General features: G+C 40.9%; 2 protein-coding genes across 3 annotated transcripts; one reads left to right on the top strand and one right to left on the bottom strand.

The window, feature by feature from the left end:
• Positions 1–463: 463 nt before the first annotated feature.
• Positions 464–5,433, bottom strand: LOC119742972 (FGFR1 oncogene partner 2 homolog). Of its 2 annotated transcripts, none has more exons than XM_038219261.1 (5): positions 5,268–5,433; positions 3,726–3,908; positions 2,799–3,053; positions 2,194–2,307; positions 464–1,092 (listed from the first exon to the last, which is right to left on the bottom strand). In XM_038219261.1, the coding sequence occupies exons 2-5, from the start codon at positions 3,858–3,860 to the stop codon at positions 631–633; spliced, it is 966 nt and encodes a 321-aa protein (XP_038075189.1). In that variant the 5' UTR covers positions 3,861–3,908; positions 5,268–5,433; the 3' UTR covers positions 464–630. The 2 variants fall into 2 exon arrangements, with proteins under 2 accessions (XP_038075189.1, XP_038075190.1); XM_038219262.1 differs by having other exon boundaries at positions 5,273–5,433.
• A 2,789-nt stretch (positions 5,434–8,222) lies between these two features.
• Positions 8,223–22,961, top strand: LOC119742973 (CD81 antigen-like). Its single transcript, XM_038219263.1, has 6 exons — positions 8,223–9,171; positions 20,101–20,319; positions 20,837–21,010; positions 21,443–21,565; positions 22,090–22,173; positions 22,494–22,961. The coding sequence occupies exons 1-6, from the start codon at positions 9,103–9,105 to the stop codon at positions 22,575–22,577; spliced, it is 753 nt and encodes a 250-aa protein (XP_038075191.1). The 5' UTR covers positions 8,223–9,102; the 3' UTR covers positions 22,578–22,961.
• Positions 22,962–22,972: the final 11 nt, after the last annotated feature.

Raw genomic sequence — 22,972 nt, 5'->3', positions numbered from 1 at the left:
AATCCTTAGTTTTGGGATGTACGCATGCGCAGAAGCCAAAATTCGTCGCTAACACGTGGAATTCCCTTACCGTAAGCACAGAATTTTCTGCTACAGTAAGGCCCCCCAAAAAAGTCTCCGGTTTCTGGTATGCGCGCGCATCGCCGTAGCCATGCGCGTCGGCAAAATGAAAACAAAATTTTTTCAATGAAAGATGATGTCTCAAAACCGCCAAACTCACTGGTTTGACTGGAATCCTGCTGCTGCACAATTTTAACGTGTTTTTAGATTGGGTTATGGTCGAGAATAAGCTTTATGTGGCCTCTCTGGACTTCCATATATTTGCACTAAGTTTAGTCGGGCACCATTTGCAGTCATCAGCTGACATTTGAAGCAAAAAAAATCAGGTAAAAAAAAAAACAGCCGCGTCGCCGCACCACTTTTTGGGCAAGCTCCATACCAGAAACCGGAGACTTTTTGGGGGGGCCTAAGCAGGGATTTTGTTTGCTAATGGTTTTACAGAGCCATGCAATTGGGCCCTGATTTTCACTAAGCATATTTAATGCATCCCTGATTATCCTCAGTGAGCGTCTGATACCGCTAAGCATTAATTATGCACTCCCACTATTAAGCATCAACTGCGCATTCCCGCTAAGCCTCCGACTCGTCCTCATCATCCCCCATATCCAGACTCGCTGTCATGTCCGCGAAATCATTCAAGACGTCCTCCACCTCCAGATCCACAGCGCCCTCACCCTGCGCGCTCACATCGCCACTCTCATCCCGCTCCTTTTCGTCCGTTGCGTTCTCAGTGCTTTTCAGACCTCCATGCGCGCTAGTGTCTTCGACTTCTATTAATTCCTTTTTTTCATTGGTGTCCTTAGCTTCGTCAACCAGTTTCTCACTACCGGTTCCACTGTTCGTTTTGGGCAGCTGGTCGTTTTCCGGAGTTTGGGATTTGCTGTCTGGGAGGTTGTTAGCGCCCTCATTGTTGACGATGAGCGGTGTAGGGTCTTTCTCTTTGTCTGTTTTCTCCTCATGATGGATGGGGCTGTGGCGGAAGTGGACCGCTCGGCTTATCTCAAGCAACTCCCGCAGGCCGCGATTTTCCACCTGACAATGGAGACAGAATTGTATCAGGGCAATTCCAGAATTATGTAACATCCGTGACAGAGCTTGTGACAGCTCAGTGATTAAACCTGAAAATGTCTTTTTTTTTCAAATCTTATGGGCTCCATGGACAAGTACCCCTTCAACGGCCAGAAAGGAGAGTTGGGGGAGACCTAGACTGGTTCCCGGTCCATCCACTGCGTATTTCAAATGATCCTACGATATTGGGGGCGGGGATTAGTCTGGGAGACCATTACAACTTAAATTTGAACGCATTTGCGCGCCGACGACACTCAGGCGAAGGCGCTCAGGCTAATAGCTTTGGCACATTCGGAAAGTCGTGCGTACTTCACACGCGAACCAGTACAGTACGCCCACGCTGTGTGTCCCATCCACGGCGCTCTCAAAAGTGGTAAAAACGCGCCCTCTTTTGTTGGCGCACAGAGCCCATACATCCATCATCTAGTAATGGTCAAGGAGATTACAGACTAGGAGTTTGGGATCATTTCTCTGAATCATTAATTAGATATCATGGTTAATTGACTCTGTCACGGACATTACACTACCTACACAGCACTGAAATTGCCTATCAGTATTTGAAAGTTGAGTTTTTTGCTCTTAAAACCATTTTACACTCATTGCTGTCCAATGGTCTGTGGGCAAAATTGGCAAGCTAACTGGGTGGGACTTGAACCCATGACCTCCTGCTTTCTAGTGCAGATGTCTTACCTACCACATGGATACTCAAAAAAAGGTCACAGTTTTGGACCCAACATAAAATGACCCAACTGCACTTAACTTTTCCTATTTGTAAGGTCATGTCCAATTACTTGGCTGTGGCTGGAAATTACAGATGGGCTATGGAAGCGGCTGCAGCTGCTTCCCATAGACACGTGTGTTATTGCTAGCCGTAGCCATGTCATTTGAATCTAGCCATAGACTGTAAGGTCATGTCCAATTACTGGGCTATGGCTTGCAATCACACAGCGGCTATGGAAGCGGCTGCAGCCACTTCCCATAGACACGTGTGTTATTGCTAGCCGTAGCCATGTCATTTGTATAGCGCCCTCTGTTGTTCACACAAGGAGCCAATAGCCACCTTACCTGTAATCTTGTCAGCTGCTGTTCAGTATCAAAGGAGGATTTTTCCTCCAGTTCGATGGCTTGTTTCATCACGGCGGCCATCTCGATAATCTTGGCGGTAGATGCAATGGAATTCTGAGTGTCAAACAAAAAATCGCAGCATTTCAATTTTGCTCAGAAATGGATGTCTATTGAAGTCAGTAATTTTTTGTTGTACACAAAACCCCTTCCCAGCCCCCTCCCCAACCCCCTTCCCTCTGGCATTTGCCAGATCATTGTTCTTGTCATCAAAATCTCCCACTTACAAGGTTCAAAATGAAATCACAATATAAACAATCAAGACCAAATCAAATTTAGGTGCCAGGCACAACTCAACAGACAACCAACCGTCAGCAACGAACATGTGGTAATATTTCAGCAAATATGTCCATGGCTTAACAATAGGCCTATCTTATACTTAGCAGCGACCAATTCCATTGAGCACAGAAAACTGCTAAGCACAGAAATATCTGCTAACAAAATTAGGTTACCGACCAAAATGTCATGCAGTGTATATTGCCTGTGACTGGTACCCAGCTCATTTTCGCTAAGCGAATAAATTCGCTTAGCATTTTTCTGGTGCTAACCTCGTGATACTCAGCGTGTTTCTCTAAGCAGTCCCGGTCAAATCGATTGGCCATCAGCATCTTACAGACTTGCTCCCGGTAGCTACTCATGATGAGATCTAGCGCTGACTGGTGTTCCTCTAACGCGACGCGTAGCTCGCGATTCTCTCGTTGAAGCTCACGGATCTGTCGGTTCTCCTGCTGGATGCCCAGGATGAGGGCGGATCGGGGGCGATGACGAGCCACGTTGTTCATCTCCTCAACTTCTTCTTGGTACTACAGAAGGAAAAATATTATTTTAGGTAAGTTTCTGCCACCCACATACCAGTGGTTGGCATGGGTGGCACAGTACGTAACGGTAAAGCGCTTGCCTCTCAATGCTGTGGCCCGGGCTCGAATCCCAGCTGGGGTACGTAAGTAGAGTTGTTCATTGATTCTCTCCTGTGCCACGAGAGTTTTTCTCCAGGTTCTCCGGTTTTCCTCCCTCCACAAAATGTCACTCCCTTGGCTTTTTCGTCAGGAACTTTTCTGAACCATTCAAGGATCAGGAATCTTTGTTGATAAAAGTTTGTCAAGTTCTACGGTCCAAGATATTTATTGATGGAACTTGCTCTTAGAAATAACCGCGAGTTGGATTCGAACCTGAAACCTTTGGAATACTTTCTTCTCAAATCACATTGTACGGTCTGCAAATTTATGTTTTGAAACTTTGGTGAAAAAACCGAAGTCAGACGGCTTTGGACATTATGATTTTATTGTTCACAAATTATTGTTAACACGTCAGGTCTGAATCTGTAATACAGTGAGTTAAGTGAAATGGTTTACAAGATACAATACAGTGATACTTAGAATATTTTCAAATTTTTTAACCTTTTAATTATCGTTAGCAGTATACCAATGGTGGACAAATAATTTGAACAAGGAAACAAATCCTGATCTTCCTCTCACCTGTTTCATAGCTTCAATGCGCTTGTTGAGTGTTGTCGATTGTTCAATGAGAGAGTCGGCCGCATTGTCATGGTCTCGTAACCGATCAACTAATCTCTTAGCGTCGTCTAATACTTGCTCAATAGTCAGACTCATCTTGGTGGGCTGGTACTTGTCCTCAATGCATCAACATACAAATTTTACCTATCATTAAAAAAAACAGACAGAAAGAAAAAAGTTAAACAGAAGTTAAAGATAGAACAAAGCTGCTAGTGCCCCCTTTGTTTGATCTCGTGATTTTTCATTCTGATAATTTCATCTGTGAGAACTAATGTCCATATTTGTTGCAATTTTTGTTGCTAACATTAAAACAATATGGGTTAAAAGGGGAGAATTTGACCAGATAAGCAGTAACCGCTACCGATTATGGGGAGTAAGATCTTCCCATAATCACATGACCTAGCCTCACTAGTGTGGCTCAGATAGTGCTGGGCTGTATCCTTCGCCACACAGTAAGGGGAAATTGTTAACCTTTGATGCTCCCGAGAAACGGTATAATTTACTGCCCTTTGAAAGTAAGTTTGTATTCTATGATGTCTCAGCTTTTTCGCTCTGGATTGATTAGGTAATCCATGGAGCTATGGGTAATCTAACCTCCAATTTTTCGAGAGCTTTAGGCAGCTTTCTGGATGCCATGTGCGCACAAACAAACTACAACGTTTGCTGATGGCAGCCATGTTGGATGTCAGAACTCGAAACCTACTTTTGAAGGGCAGTATTAAAACTGTACCGTTTCAGAGAAAAAGTTGCAACCTGACGCCACTTCAACGGTTGTGAACAAAGTCTATGGAGAGTCAAGAAAATTTTGTAAGTATTTCCTAACAAAATTGGAAATGTTTCTCAGTCCCAGATTCATGTCTTATCATCATTTTTTGCAATGACTGACCTTTATTGAGATGATATGAAGAAAAAAGTGGCAGCAGGTTGCAACATTTTTCCCATCTTTCTACTTCTAGCTAGTCCGAGTAACTAGGACTCTACGAATCGCCTTTTTCACATTTACACATGGTTGGGCGTTAGTAGAGTCCGAAGATCATATATTACATCGCGTTCACCAATTAATCTTTTTTGACCATTTTCACTCGTACCCCCAACATGCCCAATCAAAATCTTCAGAATCAGATTTCACCCCCAAAACCCAAACCAGTCTTCAAATTAACTGCCTTATCAATATCATGCGCCCCTACATGCCCTAGCTAGGCTGTAGACAAGTGTAGGCTTCAGTGGGAATTGAAAATATAAATGGTGGTGATTAGGTTCACATACCTTTGGGAAGAAAAGAGAAATTTCACTACTAGTTACTCCATGGAAGTAGAATCCTACCTCCATGGTTACTCGGACTACTTTCCAGCTATACTACCCCGCCCCTCCCATTCCAAATTTCCAATAGGCCTAGCCTACATAACTGCTAATCATATGGGATCGGGAAGTAAGATGAAAACCGGTCTAACAACCCAAGCATTTTCAGCTCAACTTTCCCCGTTACAACCCTCCCAACCCTACCTTACACTAAAGTCAACTCTACGACATCAAACTGGACATGGTTTGCCCAAAACTCCGCCTATCGTATGTAATTTTACTGTAAAACGGCGACTTTTTTGCCTGGTTCGCGATGACACAAGGATCTCTAGCATCGGATCATGAGGGAAGATTGCGTTAAATAATGAGGGCGCTGTTCATTGCGCCGAAAAAAAATCAAAATCAACAGAGGGCGCAATTCATTTCGACCAGAAAATATATTGGCTCACAGTTCTACCGTCACTTTAACCTGAAAGTGACGCATAAGAAAACGAATGGTTTAGCGTGTAAAGCTTAGAGTATATTTTCAATAGTACACGAGGGCTTCCAGGAAGAGTATAAAAATCGCATGAATCTAGTTTTATAAAACTATTCTGGCTTCTTTGTGGCGGCATAAAAAGTTCCCCCACGTAAAAAAAACCCATATGATTTGATTGAATTAATTCTGACTCAAGGTCGCTGACTAAATAAGGTTTAAAACCTTCGACATTTGGTTTTCAGTGTAACTTCGTGAACACCAAGACCATTACCTTTTAGTAACAGTATCCTTTGGGGGGGGGGTGGTTGGCGGAAAATAGGTATGATAGAATTCAGAGGTCGGGTTTGGTTACGGGTGTCTATCGGACATGTTCATCCGATGATTTAATTAATAGTTTAAACATTAAGGGACTGAGACAAGTCCAGTTGCCTTCTCAAAAGCGGGTAAAACATCAATATCGGAAAGCCACTTATTTCTAAGCAATTGCAAAGGAACGACTCTCCTCATCTTAAACTTTATATGGAAAGCACAAGAAGATTTTCGCGCGTGAAGATGATTGCTGGAATCGCTGCGCATAACCCTGAGAACCATGGAGAGACTGACATAAGTCTAGCCGAGCCCCCTCCCCTTCTGCACGGTCGCACGGTGGTTCTGTCCTGCCATCCGTCCAGCGCGCGATCGCACACACTCCAAAATTCATTATTCTCTTTGCTACAACAGCAGAGGCTTCTCACACTCAAGACGCGCGCACTCGGATGTTGATGAAGCACATATCTCACAAGGATCCTTGAGGACGCAAGGGAGAGGTGGCAGTCGCCCATGAGGACTGCAATTGATGAGCCAGATTTTCCTCCTTGAATCGATCTACACTCCAAGTCTCAAGGTGGTCTCTCATTTCACTTTTCCACACCTGATGTGTCACGTGAGCTGTGCACCTGTCGTCCTTGATGAGAGAGATGTATCATTAAGTTGATTGATCTGGGGCTGGAAAATCTGCATATAATTTGCATCTATTCATCTTAATATTGGTCGTGTGTTTTGAATCTCTCCAGGCTGCACAAAAAGGTAACGTTTCAATGTTTCCATTAATCTTGTCGATGGAATTTTGCAATTGCGTAAGATCAAAAAGGCTTTTGATAAAATTACCGGTTTTCATTTTACCAATTGGAAATGTATTTTGTGTTTTATATTTTCTTTCAAAAGCAGTTGGAAGTCTATTTTTTTAATGTGACAACTTATTTTATCTTTCCTGCAACATCGAGCAATTTTAAAGAGATATCTAGACAAAAGAGAAGGTCAAATTCCGACTTTATTCAACTTCCGACTGGGGGTGTGATGATTTCTATAACAATGACATCTTGCAATTGCATGATGCCAACGCATTGCTAATTTTTGTTATGAATATAATGTGACGCAATAGATTCATTGAAATATCTTTTCGAGATTGAAATATATTTTCAAACATAATTTATGTATAGTATTAATGACTCGGTAATATTTTTCTTTGAAACATTGCAAATACTAAAGACGTTTGGTGCCAATTTACCAACTGTCGACTAACTAAAATACATTGTTTTAAATTGCATCATCATAAACATGATATCATTCGTATATTGTACATATTCTCGACCTTGACGGTCGTCATCAGTATTCGTTCGTTCATAGTTCCTCCCATAATCCAGACTGCTTTCCCCTCGTCTGCATGCAATCATTGGATTTTCGCGCCTCAATTCTCCCGCTTCATTTCGTTCCTCATATTTCGGCGCGCTTTTTTGTTTTGGCGCGCTTTTTTGGCGGGATTGTACTGCAGCTGTCGTCTCCTGATTTTGACCGACATTGAATGCGACACGCATTCGTGAACCCCGCTGCGCATGAACACTATACATCCCTATGTTTTGTTTCTGTCACAGTCGTCAGTTTAAATTATCTTTGACTGTTCCCGCAACGAACGTGTATCCGTCCATTCAACCAATTTCTGTTCCCATACATTCTATTAAAAACGTCTGAAATGACGTCTATCGCACTGCTTCTCGCGTAATGTTTTAAACCTTCTGGAAAACAAGCGAAACGATATTCGCAACCATAAACTGGACAATTATTTTCATAAGTCGAGGAAAGAATTGATAAAATATAATTTACGTGAGTTACCACAGCGGGATTCATATATACATAAGCCTCTTGGGGAAACTAAATTGTGTCTCGCGCTGAAATTGTATTTCTGAATTGGAAAAGCTTTTTCGGGGTTCAAAATTTATACAGACTTGTGGTATTGCAGACATTGCACATAATTTTGATTTGTTGCCGGTGAATGTGCATTGTGGCATGTTTACGTGATATCATAATATTGATGGTATCAAGGGACCTCTGAGGAAACGCGGAAAATGACATTTAAAACCTTGCACAAAATTTATGCTTGGTGACAAAAATGTGTTTTATTTTCCTGCATGCAGAAGTTCGAAGACCTCGAATCTCCATTTGCAATGTTTTCAACATTTCGGAATTTATTTCGATCGATTCTCACTGGAGATAACCTCATTTTAACAATCGCTTATCTCTGGCTACCCCCCTCTCCCAAACAACAAATATAAATTAATAAACCATACAATTATTAGAAACCACAAGATGCTCCAGGGTGCATGCATTCCTGAAAATAAACCTTTTGATTGTTTTTGGACAGTGAGGTGCTTACAAGGTCAGACATGCGGCATTTGCGCCTGGAGACGAAGACTATTGATTCAGCTGCGCGATTTGGCGCGAATTTCTCCCGCGGACTGTAAAGTGATTGCCGCCCAACGATGATGATACTGTGATTAGCCCAGGGACGCCTACGTCATCAGGATCTCCGCAGGGGAGATACGCGCTGCGTTAAAAGCGACCAATGGGAGACGAGCCTGCGTGAACTTGCGCGCAGTTCTGTGTGTCCGCGCTCACGCGGACTTGGCTTTTGGCTCAAGAGATTGAAGCGGGAAGAAATTTCATCACCAACTGTCTGATCATGCAAGCAAGCGACAGATGTTGAGACAACATTATCCCCTACCTCAAGCTTAAACCTCCACGCCACGGTTAAAATCTCTCAGACTGTAATTCAATTATAACAACAACCCAGACTGCAGTTGCTAAGGCAACGCTGGATTTAACTTCTAGGGTTGATACGAAGAAGACGCCTCACCTGGATCAAGCAGGTCGAGGATTCGCAATCCTCAAAACCCTCTCCCTTCAAACTTCCTCAAGAACACAAAACTCCAGATTGGTGTCGGACTTTGGTGGGTGTGGATATTAGAGTTATCGTGAATCGGTGTAAACCAGGCTCGGGGTATTTGTATACCTCGTTCCAGGTTTAAGTCACCGTATAAGACTCGAGACACGCTGGAATATTTCGTACTTGCCCTCTCGCGGGCCAAGCCCATCAACCAAGTCCGGCGAGTCTGGAACCACCGGGAAGGGCGCCACGCCGACTCGGGAGCCGACATCCAAGAAATCGAAGGAGGGGACGGGAGAGTGGGCGGGTCTGATTCGCTGAGTAGGAGGCGTCATCACCGCCACGTGGAGACAATTGATGAGATGGATGGCAAGGAAGGATGCGTCTTGTGTCTGAGATGTCTGATGGTGTTCTTCAACACGTTACTTTGGGTGAGTACATATCAACTACATGTACATCGGTAGGCGACACATAACGTGCGCAAAACTTTGACAGATGTGTTTCACTCAAAAACATCACATGGTTTTGAAGATGCTCCTATGAAAATAGATTTCTTTTCACCTAACGAAGTTTTAATTGGTATGTTTTGGTGTTTTTTAAATACTTTTTCCAACTTTGGGCGTCTGCAACACTCTCTGAAAAAAGGCTTTCATTTTGCGCACAATTAATGAACCCGCCCTGCGAGAGCCGAATTATTTTCAGGCCGCAAGTAATTCTCATTCAAAAGTGAGTACCTTTCATATTGCTGGGAAAATAGCAATTGGAAAACCAAATCTATTTTCGGGGTGAAACTCGAAATAGTACGGAGAATACATCTTTAACACTGAAGTATTTTGCAACTGCAAAACAAATGATACAAGAAACTTTATGCACTCAAGTAATAGCAAGTTAGCTCAAAATTGTATTTTGTTGCACTCTTCAGTGTCTATAGACATATTACCTAAATTGTTGGTGAATTCGGGTACTGAACATGACCAACTTTAAATGTTGGGAGGAATTTTCTCTAGGATGTTGGTATGTTGACCAACGTTGAGCAGAATACCAGCCCATTTGAGTGCAAGTACTTTATCATTACGTGTTAAATTCAATCAACAACAAGAGGAAGTAGGCATGCAATTTTTTTTAAACTGTGCATTTGCAACATACTCTTCGACTTAATGTATACATTGGAACATTTATGACAAAAGACATGAGATATGGACAGCGCCTTCCACTTTCTTACCTTTAAACAGGAAGAATGTTCGCCACATGCCAGCAGCCAGCAGTACATTCTAGCACGCGAACGTTCGATACATGCTTGGAATGTCTACATTTTGTGTCGTAACACAATGCGGTAACCGAAAATCTACAGTATATACAACATTACCGGAAAATAAAGCTCAAAGTACATAACAAAAATTCCGTTATAAAACTCACGGGTAAAATGCATGCGACAATTTTAAGTAGAAAATCACACATTTCAACAAAACAAGTGTCTTGCAGTTTTAATTACAATGTATCAAATCATTGGGGAAGTTCGAAGTTGGGCAACGCATAATTGAATTGTGTTACGAACATAATCTTATTTGGTTGATGAAAACAATGTTTGTTTGTGTATTATATTTCAATACTCGTTTTCTAACTGGTTTCCAGCAGATTATGTTTATCAGACTGTACTTTCCTCCAAAGATACTCCACTATAATATCACCGCGGCCATTGCCAGAAACATAATCTTCGTATGCGCGTGTGGCGACACGTGTTTGAAATTCCTTCGTAGCCGCGGGATATTTTGGACATTTTTTTTTACTCTGACGTCACATAAAGACTTCTCTGGTTATGGCCGATCCATTAAATTATTGTAGTACTGTGTAAACCATTCAAAGCTATCGGATGCACGCAATCACGACGAGGGCGCTATTTAGCCTAGCAACGAGGAAGGGAACTTACATTTCGCTGGTTTACATTATTTTATGAGCGCTGTTTATCTGTTTACATTCAAAAGTGCGTACCAGGGAACGCTCGGTTTTGCTTGACAACGAGAGCGAACATACGCTGGTTCCCGGTGCGTTCTTAACATTGATCCCATTAGTAAGTCTTACTAATGGAGATCAATGTTCTTAATATTCATAACGTCGAAAGGGGCGGCGGGAACCAGTCTGTAAGTGATAGCACCATGGAGATCAATGGATAGCACTAACCTCGCTGGTTCGCGTGCACTATTATCACCCGATACGAATCATCGCATACCAGGGAAGTGTATTACACCAACAGTCAAGTTGCTGATAAAAGTCCAAAGATTCCTACGATGATATGTGACGCTATACTTTGGATTGCTACATCGTGAAATACCATTGCAGTAATAACATACTTAAAAAAGACAATCAAAAACGTCAACATCTGAAATATCCGAGTGTGACTGAACCGCGCCAACATGATTTAGCTGATATCCTAAAAATTAAGTTATGGCGGCATACAGTATACTAGGACATGATCCTATATGTAAATCTGTGTTTTGGTAGATTGATTTTTTTCTCATTTCAAAAAGATTCAGATTTTAAATTTCGAACTTAAACTTTTGAAAGTTAATCCGCTAAACCGTTCAGATGTTATTAAAGATGTATTTCCAGTGCAATTTTCGAGTTTCACCTCGAAAATTAGATATTTTTTTTTGTAAGTGCTTGTTCCTAGCAATTTGAAGGATGTTCATTTTGACTAGGATATTGATCAATTGCTCTCGCAGGGCGAGTTATTTGTTCACAAAGCCCGTTTCAGAGGGTTGCAGACACCCAAAAACAGAATGTTCAATGTATTTTTTTTATTAAAACAAAACATACAAATTGAAAATTCGTTGGGAGAGAAAAAAATCGCATCACGGGGTAAACATTTTTAACTTTTGAGTACAATGTAATAAAACAAATTGAGGTTGATGATTCATCGTATAATCGACAGATGTTTAAAGGGAATATACAACATTTGCAAACATCGAAAAATAAAACTACCAAGTTTTTGCGAAATACCTTAATAGGATGTTGGTAAATGACAGTCTAAAGCATCCTGTAAAATTATGGCACCTGGTATACTGTCATTTTCAAGAAAAGTGGTATTTTTGTATCAATTTCCAACGCTGATCGGCCGATCAGCGTTGGAAACAACTGGCTTTTTTTTCAAATACTGGCCCCAATTGACCATTGCACTTGTTTGCAATCGATTACAAACCTATGAACGGGTACGAGCCAGCTAGACTGGTTCCGTGACCTTACAATTCCCCAATGTATGTAAACTGCTTTGTTTCTTTTTATATGGAGTCAGGGAACCAGACTACAGGAAAATGATCGTTTTTATAGCATTTTCGAACCCAAAACCTCCAAAAAGTCAGTGTAACTATATTTGCTTTATATTTCCAACCCCCCAATTCCATCCATTTCTGAAAATTACAGCAAAGGCAAATGATGTATATTCCCTTTAAATTCAGAGATTAAAGAGCGGTGGACAGTGATGACGCCATAATGAACGAGGGGAACCAAAGTTACGCCAACAGGCAAGCAAACGCCTCAAAACAGCTGGACGGTTTTAGTCTCAATTTCAGGACACAAGATGGACGCCATGTTTAGTCATGCATTAAGCATTTAACCTTTTCGATTTATATACATGGATCATTAATTGGTACAAGATGCCATTTTGTGTTTAAAAAAAGACTAGTTGCAATCACACATAGGATTAGGAGAATAAATCTTATGCATTTCATAGTACACTTCATGGTCCCACAAACATAAATTACTATTTACCTAGTAATTTTATTTCAATTCCATCTATTCATTTTGCAATTATACCGCCCAGCGCTCGTTAAGCATCCGCATACCAGTGCCTTTATGGTGTTTACGTCTGGGACTTTAATTTAATTATGATGTTAAGTTTTGATATCTAAGCTTGGGAGACTAAATACAGATTATGAAAAGGTCAATCACCAAACAAAAAATGCTCTTAATTAGATCAGTCGCGGAGATCGTGGATCCCTGATGTTTTTATCCCCCTCGTGAAAAAAACTTTCCTCTACATCTGGAACACATTCACTGATTACCGAAAGCTTGTACTCCACTCTACACGCCACGAAGTCCATTGCTTCCTACGGGCACAGGTATCGGCCAGGCTGGCCTTTAATGTCACCATAAGGAACTACGCATCGTAATACCTGCGTGTAATTTATGGTCTGGTAGCCAGATAGTGACGCGGACAGCTGCGCAATTGTATACGCAATCCCCGAATTATGTGACATATTGGTATACGTGTTTATGTTCAATAAAGATGAAACTTGCCAGAGACAGTTTATGTAACACGGAGGTGAACGTCATGAGTCGTTGTATCAACAAACCCTTAAAATTTGGGGTTTAATATGTAAACTGCACATTTCTAGTTTTCTTTAATGCCTAGGATCATTTTTCCCTTTCCCAATAAGACACCACTCAAAATCAAGAGAAGAATTTTCAAAACCTAACCTGTTGAAGTTTCAGCTCGGTGGATAGTACGAGAAAACAGTGGAAAGCCATACGCAATTTTTTGATCACGAAACACGATTTCGTCCATTTCATCCCTTTTATTTAAAAAATATGGCAACTGACAGATTGTTGGAAATCACCTGCATTTCTTGATTTTTTTTGACAGCAAGCCAGACGGAATAATTTCACGGGGTGTTTAGTACCAGTGTGATCTTTATCCAAGTAAGGTTTTTGATAATAATTCGGTGCGTTATTTTTGGTGTAAATGCAAATGATACTATATGCCTTTAAAGGGAATATACATCATTTGCTTTTGCTGTAATTTTCAGAAATGAATGGAATTGGGGGGTTGGAAATATATAGCATATATAGTTACACTGACTTTTTTGAGGTTTTGGGTTCGAAAATGCTATAAAAACCAAGAAAAACGATCATTTTCCTGTAGTCTGGTTCCCTGACTCCATATAAGAAGAAACAGATCAGTTTACATACATTGGGGAATTGTAAGGTCAGGGAACCAGTCCAGCTGGCTCGTACCCGTTCATAGGTTTGTAATCGATTGCAAACAAGTGCGATGGTCAATTGGGGCCAGTATTTGAAAAAAAAGCCAGTTGTTTCCAACGCTGATCGGCCGATCAGCGTTGGAAATTGATACAAAAATACCACTTTTCTTGAAAATGACAGTATACCAGGTGCCATGATTTTACAGGATGCTTTACACTGTCATTCACTAACAGTCCAGCAAGGTATTTCCAAATGATTTGGTAGTTTTATTTTTTGATGTTCGCAAATGTTGTATTTTCCCTTTAATATATTATCGTTGCTGGTCAAAAGTCCGACGGGTCAGATTCGATCGTGAATGATTATACGGGTCAGTGACTCATAGAAGTGTCATCTGACCCAGAAAACTGCCAGGTCAAGTCTGAACAGCATCCGGGTCAAATCTCAAATGCAGCTTCTTAATTCCCGTGACGCGTGATGCAAGTTAAAGAGCATTTCGGCAACACAGATGCGTGCTCAAATGCATAGCTAGCTTTTGTGATTATCTCAGAAACAAACGGAAGTCCCTTTAAATTATCGCTCCAAAAGTGCAACATGTAATTGAGCTGTGTTTGGTGATGTTTCGACCGTCTCTCATTCATCGCGATCGTCAACCAACCATTACAGGACGGTCAACTTTTAATCAACGATCGCTCTATCGCCGCGCTTATCCTCACAGTTCGAGGCCTGAAAAGGGTCATAAAGCAACGCTTGCGAGACTGAAATCTCGCACCTGCAGTGCTATGGGCCTTATTCACGAAAATCTTCATTTTTTGGAACTTGCGAAGAGAAATGAAAGCAGTGACTTAAAGGTAATTACAAACTAATACCAGTCTGCTCTGATGAATATTTCAAAATTTGTGATTAACCATACCCTAATGTTTTAAGCCACATTTAAAACAAAAAATTCAAAGTGAGGCTAGAATGCATAAATAGTCTGGCCCCATCCCATTCAGCAGTTCACAATTTATAAAATACATTCAGGGAACATGACCAAAATGGCTTCCCCGTGAATCAGGTCCATAGCCTCATTATGTTCAATTCTATATCCTCCGTGCACAAACAAAAGAGGGCGCAATGTAGCCTGGTAACGAGAGTGAGGAAGCTTACACTTCGCTGGTTCACGTATTTTGCTCGTTTTTTTGTTTTTATTTGAGTAACAGTTTGTTGTTTCAGACAAAAAGAACGAAAAATACTATTATGTTTTCTGGTCCCTGGCCCTCCGTTCGGTTCAGAGGATCAGGAGCGGGAACCAGCTAGGTTAGAATTAATCGACAACATTTCCCGTGCGCTATTGTCACGGTTTAGCATCATTTGGAATTCCTTGCTTGGTGCTTGTTTCCCTCCAACCTATGACCTGTCCTGTTTCAAGAGGAATGTTAACTCCTACCTTCAGTTTTCCTGATAACGTATTCCTGTAAATGTACCTTTAAGGAGACATTTTCTTCGTCACAACTTATACTTTAGAGAGGCAAGGTAGATTAAAGAGACATTTCAATGGCTCCCTAATATCACAACTCCTATTTAGAGGCAACATTTTATCGTCGCAAATAGGCTAGATCGATTGCTCGTGGTTCAAAACATAAATATACCCACATTCATGGGGGTAGGATCAGGTAAAATGGGGGTAAGGGGTCATGAAAGTTTGAAAGGTTTTGTGCAAAAAGCTTTATGGAAATGTATCCCTAAGATACCACTCACGCTATACTCGTCTTTTTATTTCTCTTGTAGCCTTGTACCTTAAGTAGCCCTGTACCTTGAGCGGCTGTCGCCTTGTTCAGGTCGAATATGCATTTTTTTGAAAATGCATACCAGGGAAGTGTCCAACACGGACTTGGCCATTTTCACCGATGTGGGAAAACATTTGTATGCACGCCACAGCATTCCCCTTTTCTATTTAAAGTATCAAAATTACGCTTCTGAATTAAAAGCTTAAAGGGATTAATTTTTAAACCAACATATTTTTGTTTTTAATGCGAACAGTTATTTCAACAGTCTACTATGACACAAGGAATGTTCTCAATGCAATGATTTTGTGCACAATCTTTCAATCATCAGTTCTTAGCTTCCTGACATTATGCAGCATCAGCGGCAGGTCTTAGTCTTTCCTCGGGAGTTCTTGTGTTAAAACAAAGAGGAAAACACGGACGCGTAAGTGGCACATTAACCAACTGAGCTCAGCTCTTTCATCGAAACCCCTGCTATCTACCGTAGATAACCGAGGTAGGGAGCGCATCACTCATCGCCATGGTTTGCCCTGCGCTACCGCTTCTACTTTCATTACGATAGGATCGATGATGATTTAAAGGATACCATCTATTTCTTGGTTGTTGTGGAAGGCACTTTGGCTAATAACGGAGAGTCATTGATGCGTAACTATGGCAACGGTCTCACTACATTGCGCGCAGTAATTGCATTATGTTAGCATTTATGTTTCACAGCGACGCTCATGTTCAAAGTGAAATGTTTGTGTTTTTTTCATCAGCAAGATCCGAGGTGATATATTATTAAAGTTGGAGCCATTTCTTGAACATGTGTCACTATCTGTGTCATTAGCATTCAGTGTGGTTAAGCGTAACCAAGCTAAATCCCTGTCTGTTTCCAAATGTATGTATACTCAAACGAAACACAACGTGCAATTTATGTGTGATCCTCATGAAAAGGTATATAAATATGTATAACAAAAAGGTTAAACGGCAAGGCTGGTGCCTGACCATTATGAAAACCACTGACGATTGTGTCGTCTGGGAACCTGACAAAATGGCCACCTTGGCAACCGCAATCACCAATTTTTAATCAACCTTAATGATTATAAGGTAAGCAAGATCGTCTCGAGCCAAATAAAAAGTCACAACGAAAAGCATATTTCTGTTAAAGAGTAATATAGAAGAACATAATGATACTTTAGCCGCCTGTCTGCAAATCCTGCCCATAAATGCACTATATATGTTAACAAAACAAATACGCCTCAAACCAAAAGCAATCCATTTATTCGATTTCGAGAGCGACCGTAATAAAGTTATGTAGCAAGCCTGCTAATGTCCCCTACTCGGTCTCTGCGATTTTATGCACGGATGCGCGATAAAATCCCAACTTGGCCCGCAGGGGATGAGAGAGAAGTGCTAGGCAAGGGTCGGCATGATTCGATAGTCTCAACGAAGACGCCTTCGCAAGCCGATGGCATTTGCAGGAGTATCTTATTAATAATCAGCTGTGAATAAAAAAGATGTTTAAAGTAAGATGTGGATGGAATTTCTCTTCGTTGTATTCTTATCTTAGGGCATCGCTTTGTATGTCTATGGTTGTCTTTTTTTGCCTCTGAAGTAGGGTCGGTCGGTCCAAAAAGAATAAACATCTGAGGAAAGAAAATTGCAGTTGCACCCGTATAGATGGCGAAATTGAATGATGCCAAATGCGTATTGTCTCTTGGTTTGTTTATTGTAATGAGTCCATCGTGAGTTGATATCACGGAATAAAATAATGCACCATTTTTGGCAAGATGTAGTTTGACTTTAATATGCATCAAGTGTAACGTTTAGGCTGTAGTGGCAGCCACGATATACCAGTAAAGGTATGCTTTGATGAGACACAACGCCCTCTCATTTTCTGGGATTCCACTGGTTGCTATACGTCGTACTTCTTGTAAAAATCTGGATTCATTTTCAATAGAGCTATGTCAAATAACTCAAAGCCCGATTGCATGATATTAATATTCATAATTCTGTTTCATTTGTTAATTTTTATTTGTGAATGGGGTTCCAGACAGGGTCGGCGATAATTCAAAGTTTTCTTTTTCTTGGTTCGGAAATGAGAACCAAAAACATAAAAAGGGATGCCCTTATGGACGGCTGCAGTATGAGACTAGCTGCCATGAAAAAGGTCTGGAAGAAATTCTGAGCAGAAACAGAACATTCTGGTTTCCATTGACTCATGATCATCTCAATCGATGCTTATGTTATGCCGGTGAAAGTGATTACCGTTCCTATTGATTTTCATTGTGCAAGATTTGTGAAAAGGGCCTAAAAGTAGCTCCGGCGGGCTTGTGACTCATTTTGTTGGGTAGGTTCCCAGGAAACTATTGACCTTTCTGCAAAATTCCAAAATAATTTGACGATCATGATTTCAATGTTCCTCATCGACACAGTGTATTCGTAATTTAGGTACATGTATATATTTTTATTCATTTTTGTGTAATTTGTGATGTGTTTTTAATATAGGTTTTCCCGGCCAATTTCCCAAAATGTTCATTCACTTCTGAAAATCGGTCATTCATTTTTGTCTGAATTTGAGAATCGCTCTGAATATGCGTTTCATTTTCGCTACCAGAGCATTGGATTCCATTTCAGTTCAATAAATTAAGTGATTGAGCAGCACATTTCGTTTATGTCCATTCAGATTCGTTTACAAGACTTCTTTTTCGCTTTTAGAGGGCGATTTCAAACATTTACCATTCTATTTCACTTTTAGTTTAATGCCATCGGCACCAGAAGATACAATTTGTTGTTTCTTTTTCATTAACCGTCATTCAAATTAGCTGAACCTGAAATCAATTTAGAAAAAGCATGCTTGCGTAAAGGAATGCACAGGTTACGTAATTGGTAGTCTGTTTCTCAAAACCGAATGCACGGGACAATGACAACGATTGAACTTTCATTGAATTGTAGGCCTAATGGGATTCAAGACGTGTATTCAAATTCACACGAAAACGAATGACCGATTTTGAGAAGTGAATGAACATTTCACGAAATTGGCCGGGAAAACCTATACTTAACTTATTACCTCCCTCCACTTTAGCCAAACCATGATCCGCCCCTGAGCCGTAAAAAAATAATCAATAACCACCTTTTTTATGCTAAAAGCGGCCTTATTAAATCATCTTCTTGTGGAACAGGCACGACCATTAAAAAAAACATGTGGGAAAATAATAGGCCATAATTATATGCGTTGCTTTCCCCAGAGGACATTCTTTGTTACATGTGCATGTATTATCATTTCTTAACAATGATCGAGTAAGAGGTTTACTCAATCATAAATATGAACCCCGTAGAAATCTTCGATCAAGCTCACAATCCCTGCTCGCCTGCTCCTCAACATCGACAAGGTCATACGGTCAGCGAGCGTTTTCATCTGCAGCCCCAACCCTCTGGAACAAACTACCCAATCCCATCAAGGAAGCTCCAACCTGGACGTTTTCAAAGCTAATCTTAAAACCCATCTGTTCACTATATAATGTTAGTGTTTTCCTCTGTTAATTGTTCAGCGCATTGGGACCCCGTGTAAAATGCGCTTTATAAGAATGGTTTATTATTATTATTATTTAGGTCTACACAAAACCATGGTTTTGTTGCCTTAAACTCCGCCCTGACCGAATACGATTATTGCTTCCAGGAGCAATCATCTCGACATGTTTACTGGATTTAACAAAATCAACCACTCAAAACTAATCCATGTATTCCACCTTTAATAAGCAGGCCAATCACCGCGATACCGTATCGAGCCATGAGGATCTCATCTCCCGGCCGATTTTATTTTGGTATCCGTCAAAATTGGATTTTCATTTAACATCCCTTATCAGCTTACCCGTGCTTCTGTCGCCCGAAATACTGGCGATAATCCCCCCAAAAAACATCCCGGGTTTTTATTGTCGCGGTATCTTTCTGTCGATCGCTGGGACATTTACGGTTTTTTTAATTTACGGTAAGAGATGCTCCTCTCACCAGGACGCTGCGCAGTAATTACCTGGGCATCGCTGCATTCCGACGGCCTGGGGTCATGCTCGTAACAGCATGCTCACCGGACTTTTATTCCTCTCGATGTTCACTCCACGGTTGGCATAACACAGGCTAGGACGATCTGTAATGACATTATTTCGAGTTATGAAATGTCATAATTTGCAAAGTGATCTGTTCTTTTAATATTGTGAAAGAGTTGCTACATAAAAGTGTTGTTAAATTGCTATATCATCGTTTCCATAATTTTCCATCAAAATCTTACGTTTCTGTAAAAGATATTCCCAGAGCTAAACATTTTCTTAAAACTTTTACTTCATCTTGGACTCAATTATCAGTAATCTTTCGTCCAACCTAATATCAAGAAATTCTTAAAATAGGCCATATCCGGGTTCAAAAGTGAAAAGAAATATCTCGATTATCAATTCAAGAATTATGATGTTGTAGACAAGTATTTTTGGAATTGCAATAACGTTTTCAAGTTGGCCCTACGTCAATGACTATGGCCGTGTAACTAATTACACGCGCGTACGGAAGCGGCTGCAGCCTTTTCCCATAGACCAGTGTGCTATGTCCAGCCGTACAATATATTTTTTTTTCGTCCCTTTTGTTTTACAGTTAGCCGGAGTCGCTATGCTAGGATTCGGGCTATGGCTTCGCTACAGTCAGCAATTCTTCCCGAATCTGACGCCCTCTGGCGACGAAGAGGCGGTGTCAGCCGTGACGGCTTACAACATCGGAACCTACGTCCTGATGGCCGCTGGGGGCGTCATCATGGCCATTGGAATTCTGGGATGCTGTGGGGCTATCAAAGAGAGTCTCTGCTTACTAGGATTGGTAAGCGAACCAGTCCGCACGACAGTAACTGCTAAGCAATAATATTTTGAAAACGAATTAAATTGTTGCAAACTGCGCACAACGTCCAATGTGGCCCTCAACGAAAAACACTTGAGGACACCATTTTGAGCCAGATTGGGAATTTGCTTATTTTTTTCACAAGATAGTTTTCGGATTTTTTTTCTCGCCCATCCCGTGATCAGCAATTCATGCCTTGTACTTAAAATGTTTAAAATGATCTTGTGTATAAAGCATGATTTGTGTAAATATTCCTAAATCACTTGTAAGTATTAGACAGTGTTCGAAGTCTGTTTCACCTATGCACGTTTTCCTCGTGACTTTTAGTTTGCTTAACTTTATCTAATTCGGTATGCAGGGTCTCAATGGCAACCATATTTAAACTGGTTGGACATACCATTGGTTTAGAAATGTAATAAATAAATAAATAAATTCGAGTTCTTATTCATTAAACCCCAAATGCTATCATTTCCCCCTGTTTTTTCTTCTCTCTTTGAAGTATTTTGTGGTGCTGTTCCTCCTATTCGGCATGGAGGTAGGAGCCAGCGCGTGGATCTACCTCAACAGGGCGGAGCTAGGCAATAAAGTAGGCGACTATTTCGAGTTACTCGTCACGGAGAAATACGCAGACGACGAGGCATCGCGTGTTGCAGTAGACTACACACAGTCTAGTGTAAGTGCTGCCATAGGGCGCCCTCTAATGTCGATACAATCAAACTGGCAGGCAAACTAATTTAACCGACCATTTAAAGGCATGGGATCATTTCGTCGTGATCAAAGGTTGTATGTCATATCTAGGTTTTGAGTCGTTACTCTAATAGTTTAATACTTTTCGTATTTTCCACTTACTTCATTTTTCCCCCTCGTATTTTCCACTTAACTCTATTTTTTATTTCAAAATAGAAATCATGTTATCTTATTTTCCAGTTCTGAGCATTTGGCTTGAAGAAAGTGCAAAATGAACATAGCTGATATCACATCAGGAAAAGAATATGAAGTTCGACGACTTTCGAGATACGACGTTTTTGCACAAAACACTACCATTTAGAATGTTGCTTATAAACGCGCTGATTATTATTAACCTGTTGATTTGGTACATGCGTAGTTGGAATGCTGCGGTGCCAACGGACACGAAGATTGGCTGGACTCTGGCCAGGTCATTCCGAGGTCATGCGGAGTGGTCAACTGTACGTCTGATTGCCGACCCGATGAAGGACTCCATACTGATGTACGAATACAAAACAATGCTTGTATAGCTTTCTTGCGTAATTATTTGCAAAGTACTGGTCTTTGTAAGTACTACTGTTGGTGGTCTGTCACCCATGCACATTTTCCTTATGAATTTGACATATAAATTGCCTTCCCCGTGCTTTTCGAGTTTCTTCCCGAAAAATAGAATCCTTTTCTAAATTGCTATATTTTTCCAGCAATACAAAAGCTATTCCATTTTGAATGATACATCGACCGAACAGTAGTACTTTACAATTTGGAAGGATTGGCTGCGAGACAATAAATATGTTCAAGCCACAATCCACAATCTTTTGATTGAAATAAACTTGTACCAATATAATTAAATAATTGTGATAGTTCCGCCATGTTTGTTAACCAAGAAAATGGCGGCGTTATAGCGCCCTCTTCCGCTCAAAAAAATTACCACTTTTCAAATAAAAATGGAGGCGGGCGGGGAAAAGGAAGTGGATGGGTGAGAAACTCATGGTTTGTTTTCTTTTATTTGGTCTTATTTCGTTACAGGGGTGCAAATCCAAAGTCAGCGAGATCATTCAAGGCAACATATTCACTCTAGTCGGGGTGTGTATATCGGTAGCAGTCGCACAGGTAAATACTGACCGGGGGTATAAGCAGTTCGATCTATTCAAACTATGAAGGCAAAATAAAAGTTTATGATTTTGTTCAAGTATTTCGTTTTACACTCAGATCAGCATGCATCTATGCTTTTACTAATTAAGCAGTATAGCAGCCGCTGAATTGACCAAAGCCAGTCAGCCAAAAGGCACACATGAGGGGCCTGTAATAATGGCAGTGACTGATAGGCCTACCAAACCCTTCAAAATAACTTGACAGTGCTTCAGTTTTGTAAAAAGATAAAAATCCATCCCTTACCTTTTTTCAAACATGGTCGTTTTTTTTCCCGCCAGATTTTGGTGATGATCCTCGCAGCGTGTCTGTGCAAAGCCATACGTCGGGCCGACTTGGAGTACGACAAATGTGGCACCGTCTGAAGGGCGCCCTCATGCGGCAGACTGACACCACATCAAAGGGCGCCCTCTGGGGCATTATCACGTGTCCGTTCAATTATTTTCGTGGGACTACTTACACAAACCATGATAACCATCATCAGTTAAGAGACATAATTTCGAGGAAACCAAAAGAACTATTGTTCGGGGTATGTTTTGTTCGTCATATCAAGCGATCGAAAATTTGTAATAAAAAACCGTATCCTCTCAGAGTGATCCCATTTGCTATTTCCAAGGTTTGCAGCATTGCTAATGTTGCTAGCATCGTGACTTTGGGCGTGATTCCTGGCTACATGGCATATTTGGGTTTATGGCTTCTGACTATCGCCCCTTGAACAAAGATATTGAACAAAGGGGGAACCGCCAACATAGGGCTGGAT

This window comes from Patiria miniata, unplaced genomic scaffold (assembly GCF_015706575.1).
Source record: "Patiria miniata isolate m_02_andy unplaced genomic scaffold, ASM1570657v1 HiC_scaffold_6, whole genome shotgun sequence".
Lineage (NCBI taxonomy): Eukaryota > Metazoa > Echinodermata > Asteroidea > Valvatida > Asterinidae > Patiria > Patiria miniata.
This window is presented reverse-complemented; position numbering and strand designations above follow the sequence as displayed.

Excerpts from the sequence above, each read along its gene's own strand:
- LOC119742973 (XM_038219263.1), top strand. The coding sequence starts at position 9,103 with ATGGATGGCAAGGAAGGATGCGTCTTGTGTCTGAGATGTCTGATGGTG. Across the intron at positions 21,566-22,089 it reads ATGAAGGACTCCATACTGAT|GGGTGCAAATCCAAAGTCAG; the intron begins GTACGAATACAA and ends ATTTCGTTACAG. Across the intron at positions 22,174-22,493 it reads TATCGGTAGCAGTCGCACAG|ATTTTGGTGATGATCCTCGC; the intron begins GTAAATACTGAC and ends TTTTCCCGCCAG.
- LOC119742972 (XM_038219261.1), bottom strand. The coding sequence starts at position 3,860 with ATGAGTCTGACTATTGAGCAAGTATTAGACGACGCTAAGAGATTAGTT. Across the intron at positions 2,308-2,798 it reads AACACGCTGAGTATCACGAG|AATTCCATTGCATCTACCGC; the intron begins GTTAGCACCAGA and ends TTTGACACTCAG. Across the intron at positions 1,093-2,193 it reads AGCAGCTGACAAGATTACAG|GTGGAAAATCGCGGCCTGCG; the intron begins GTAAGGTGGCTA and ends CTCCATTGTCAG.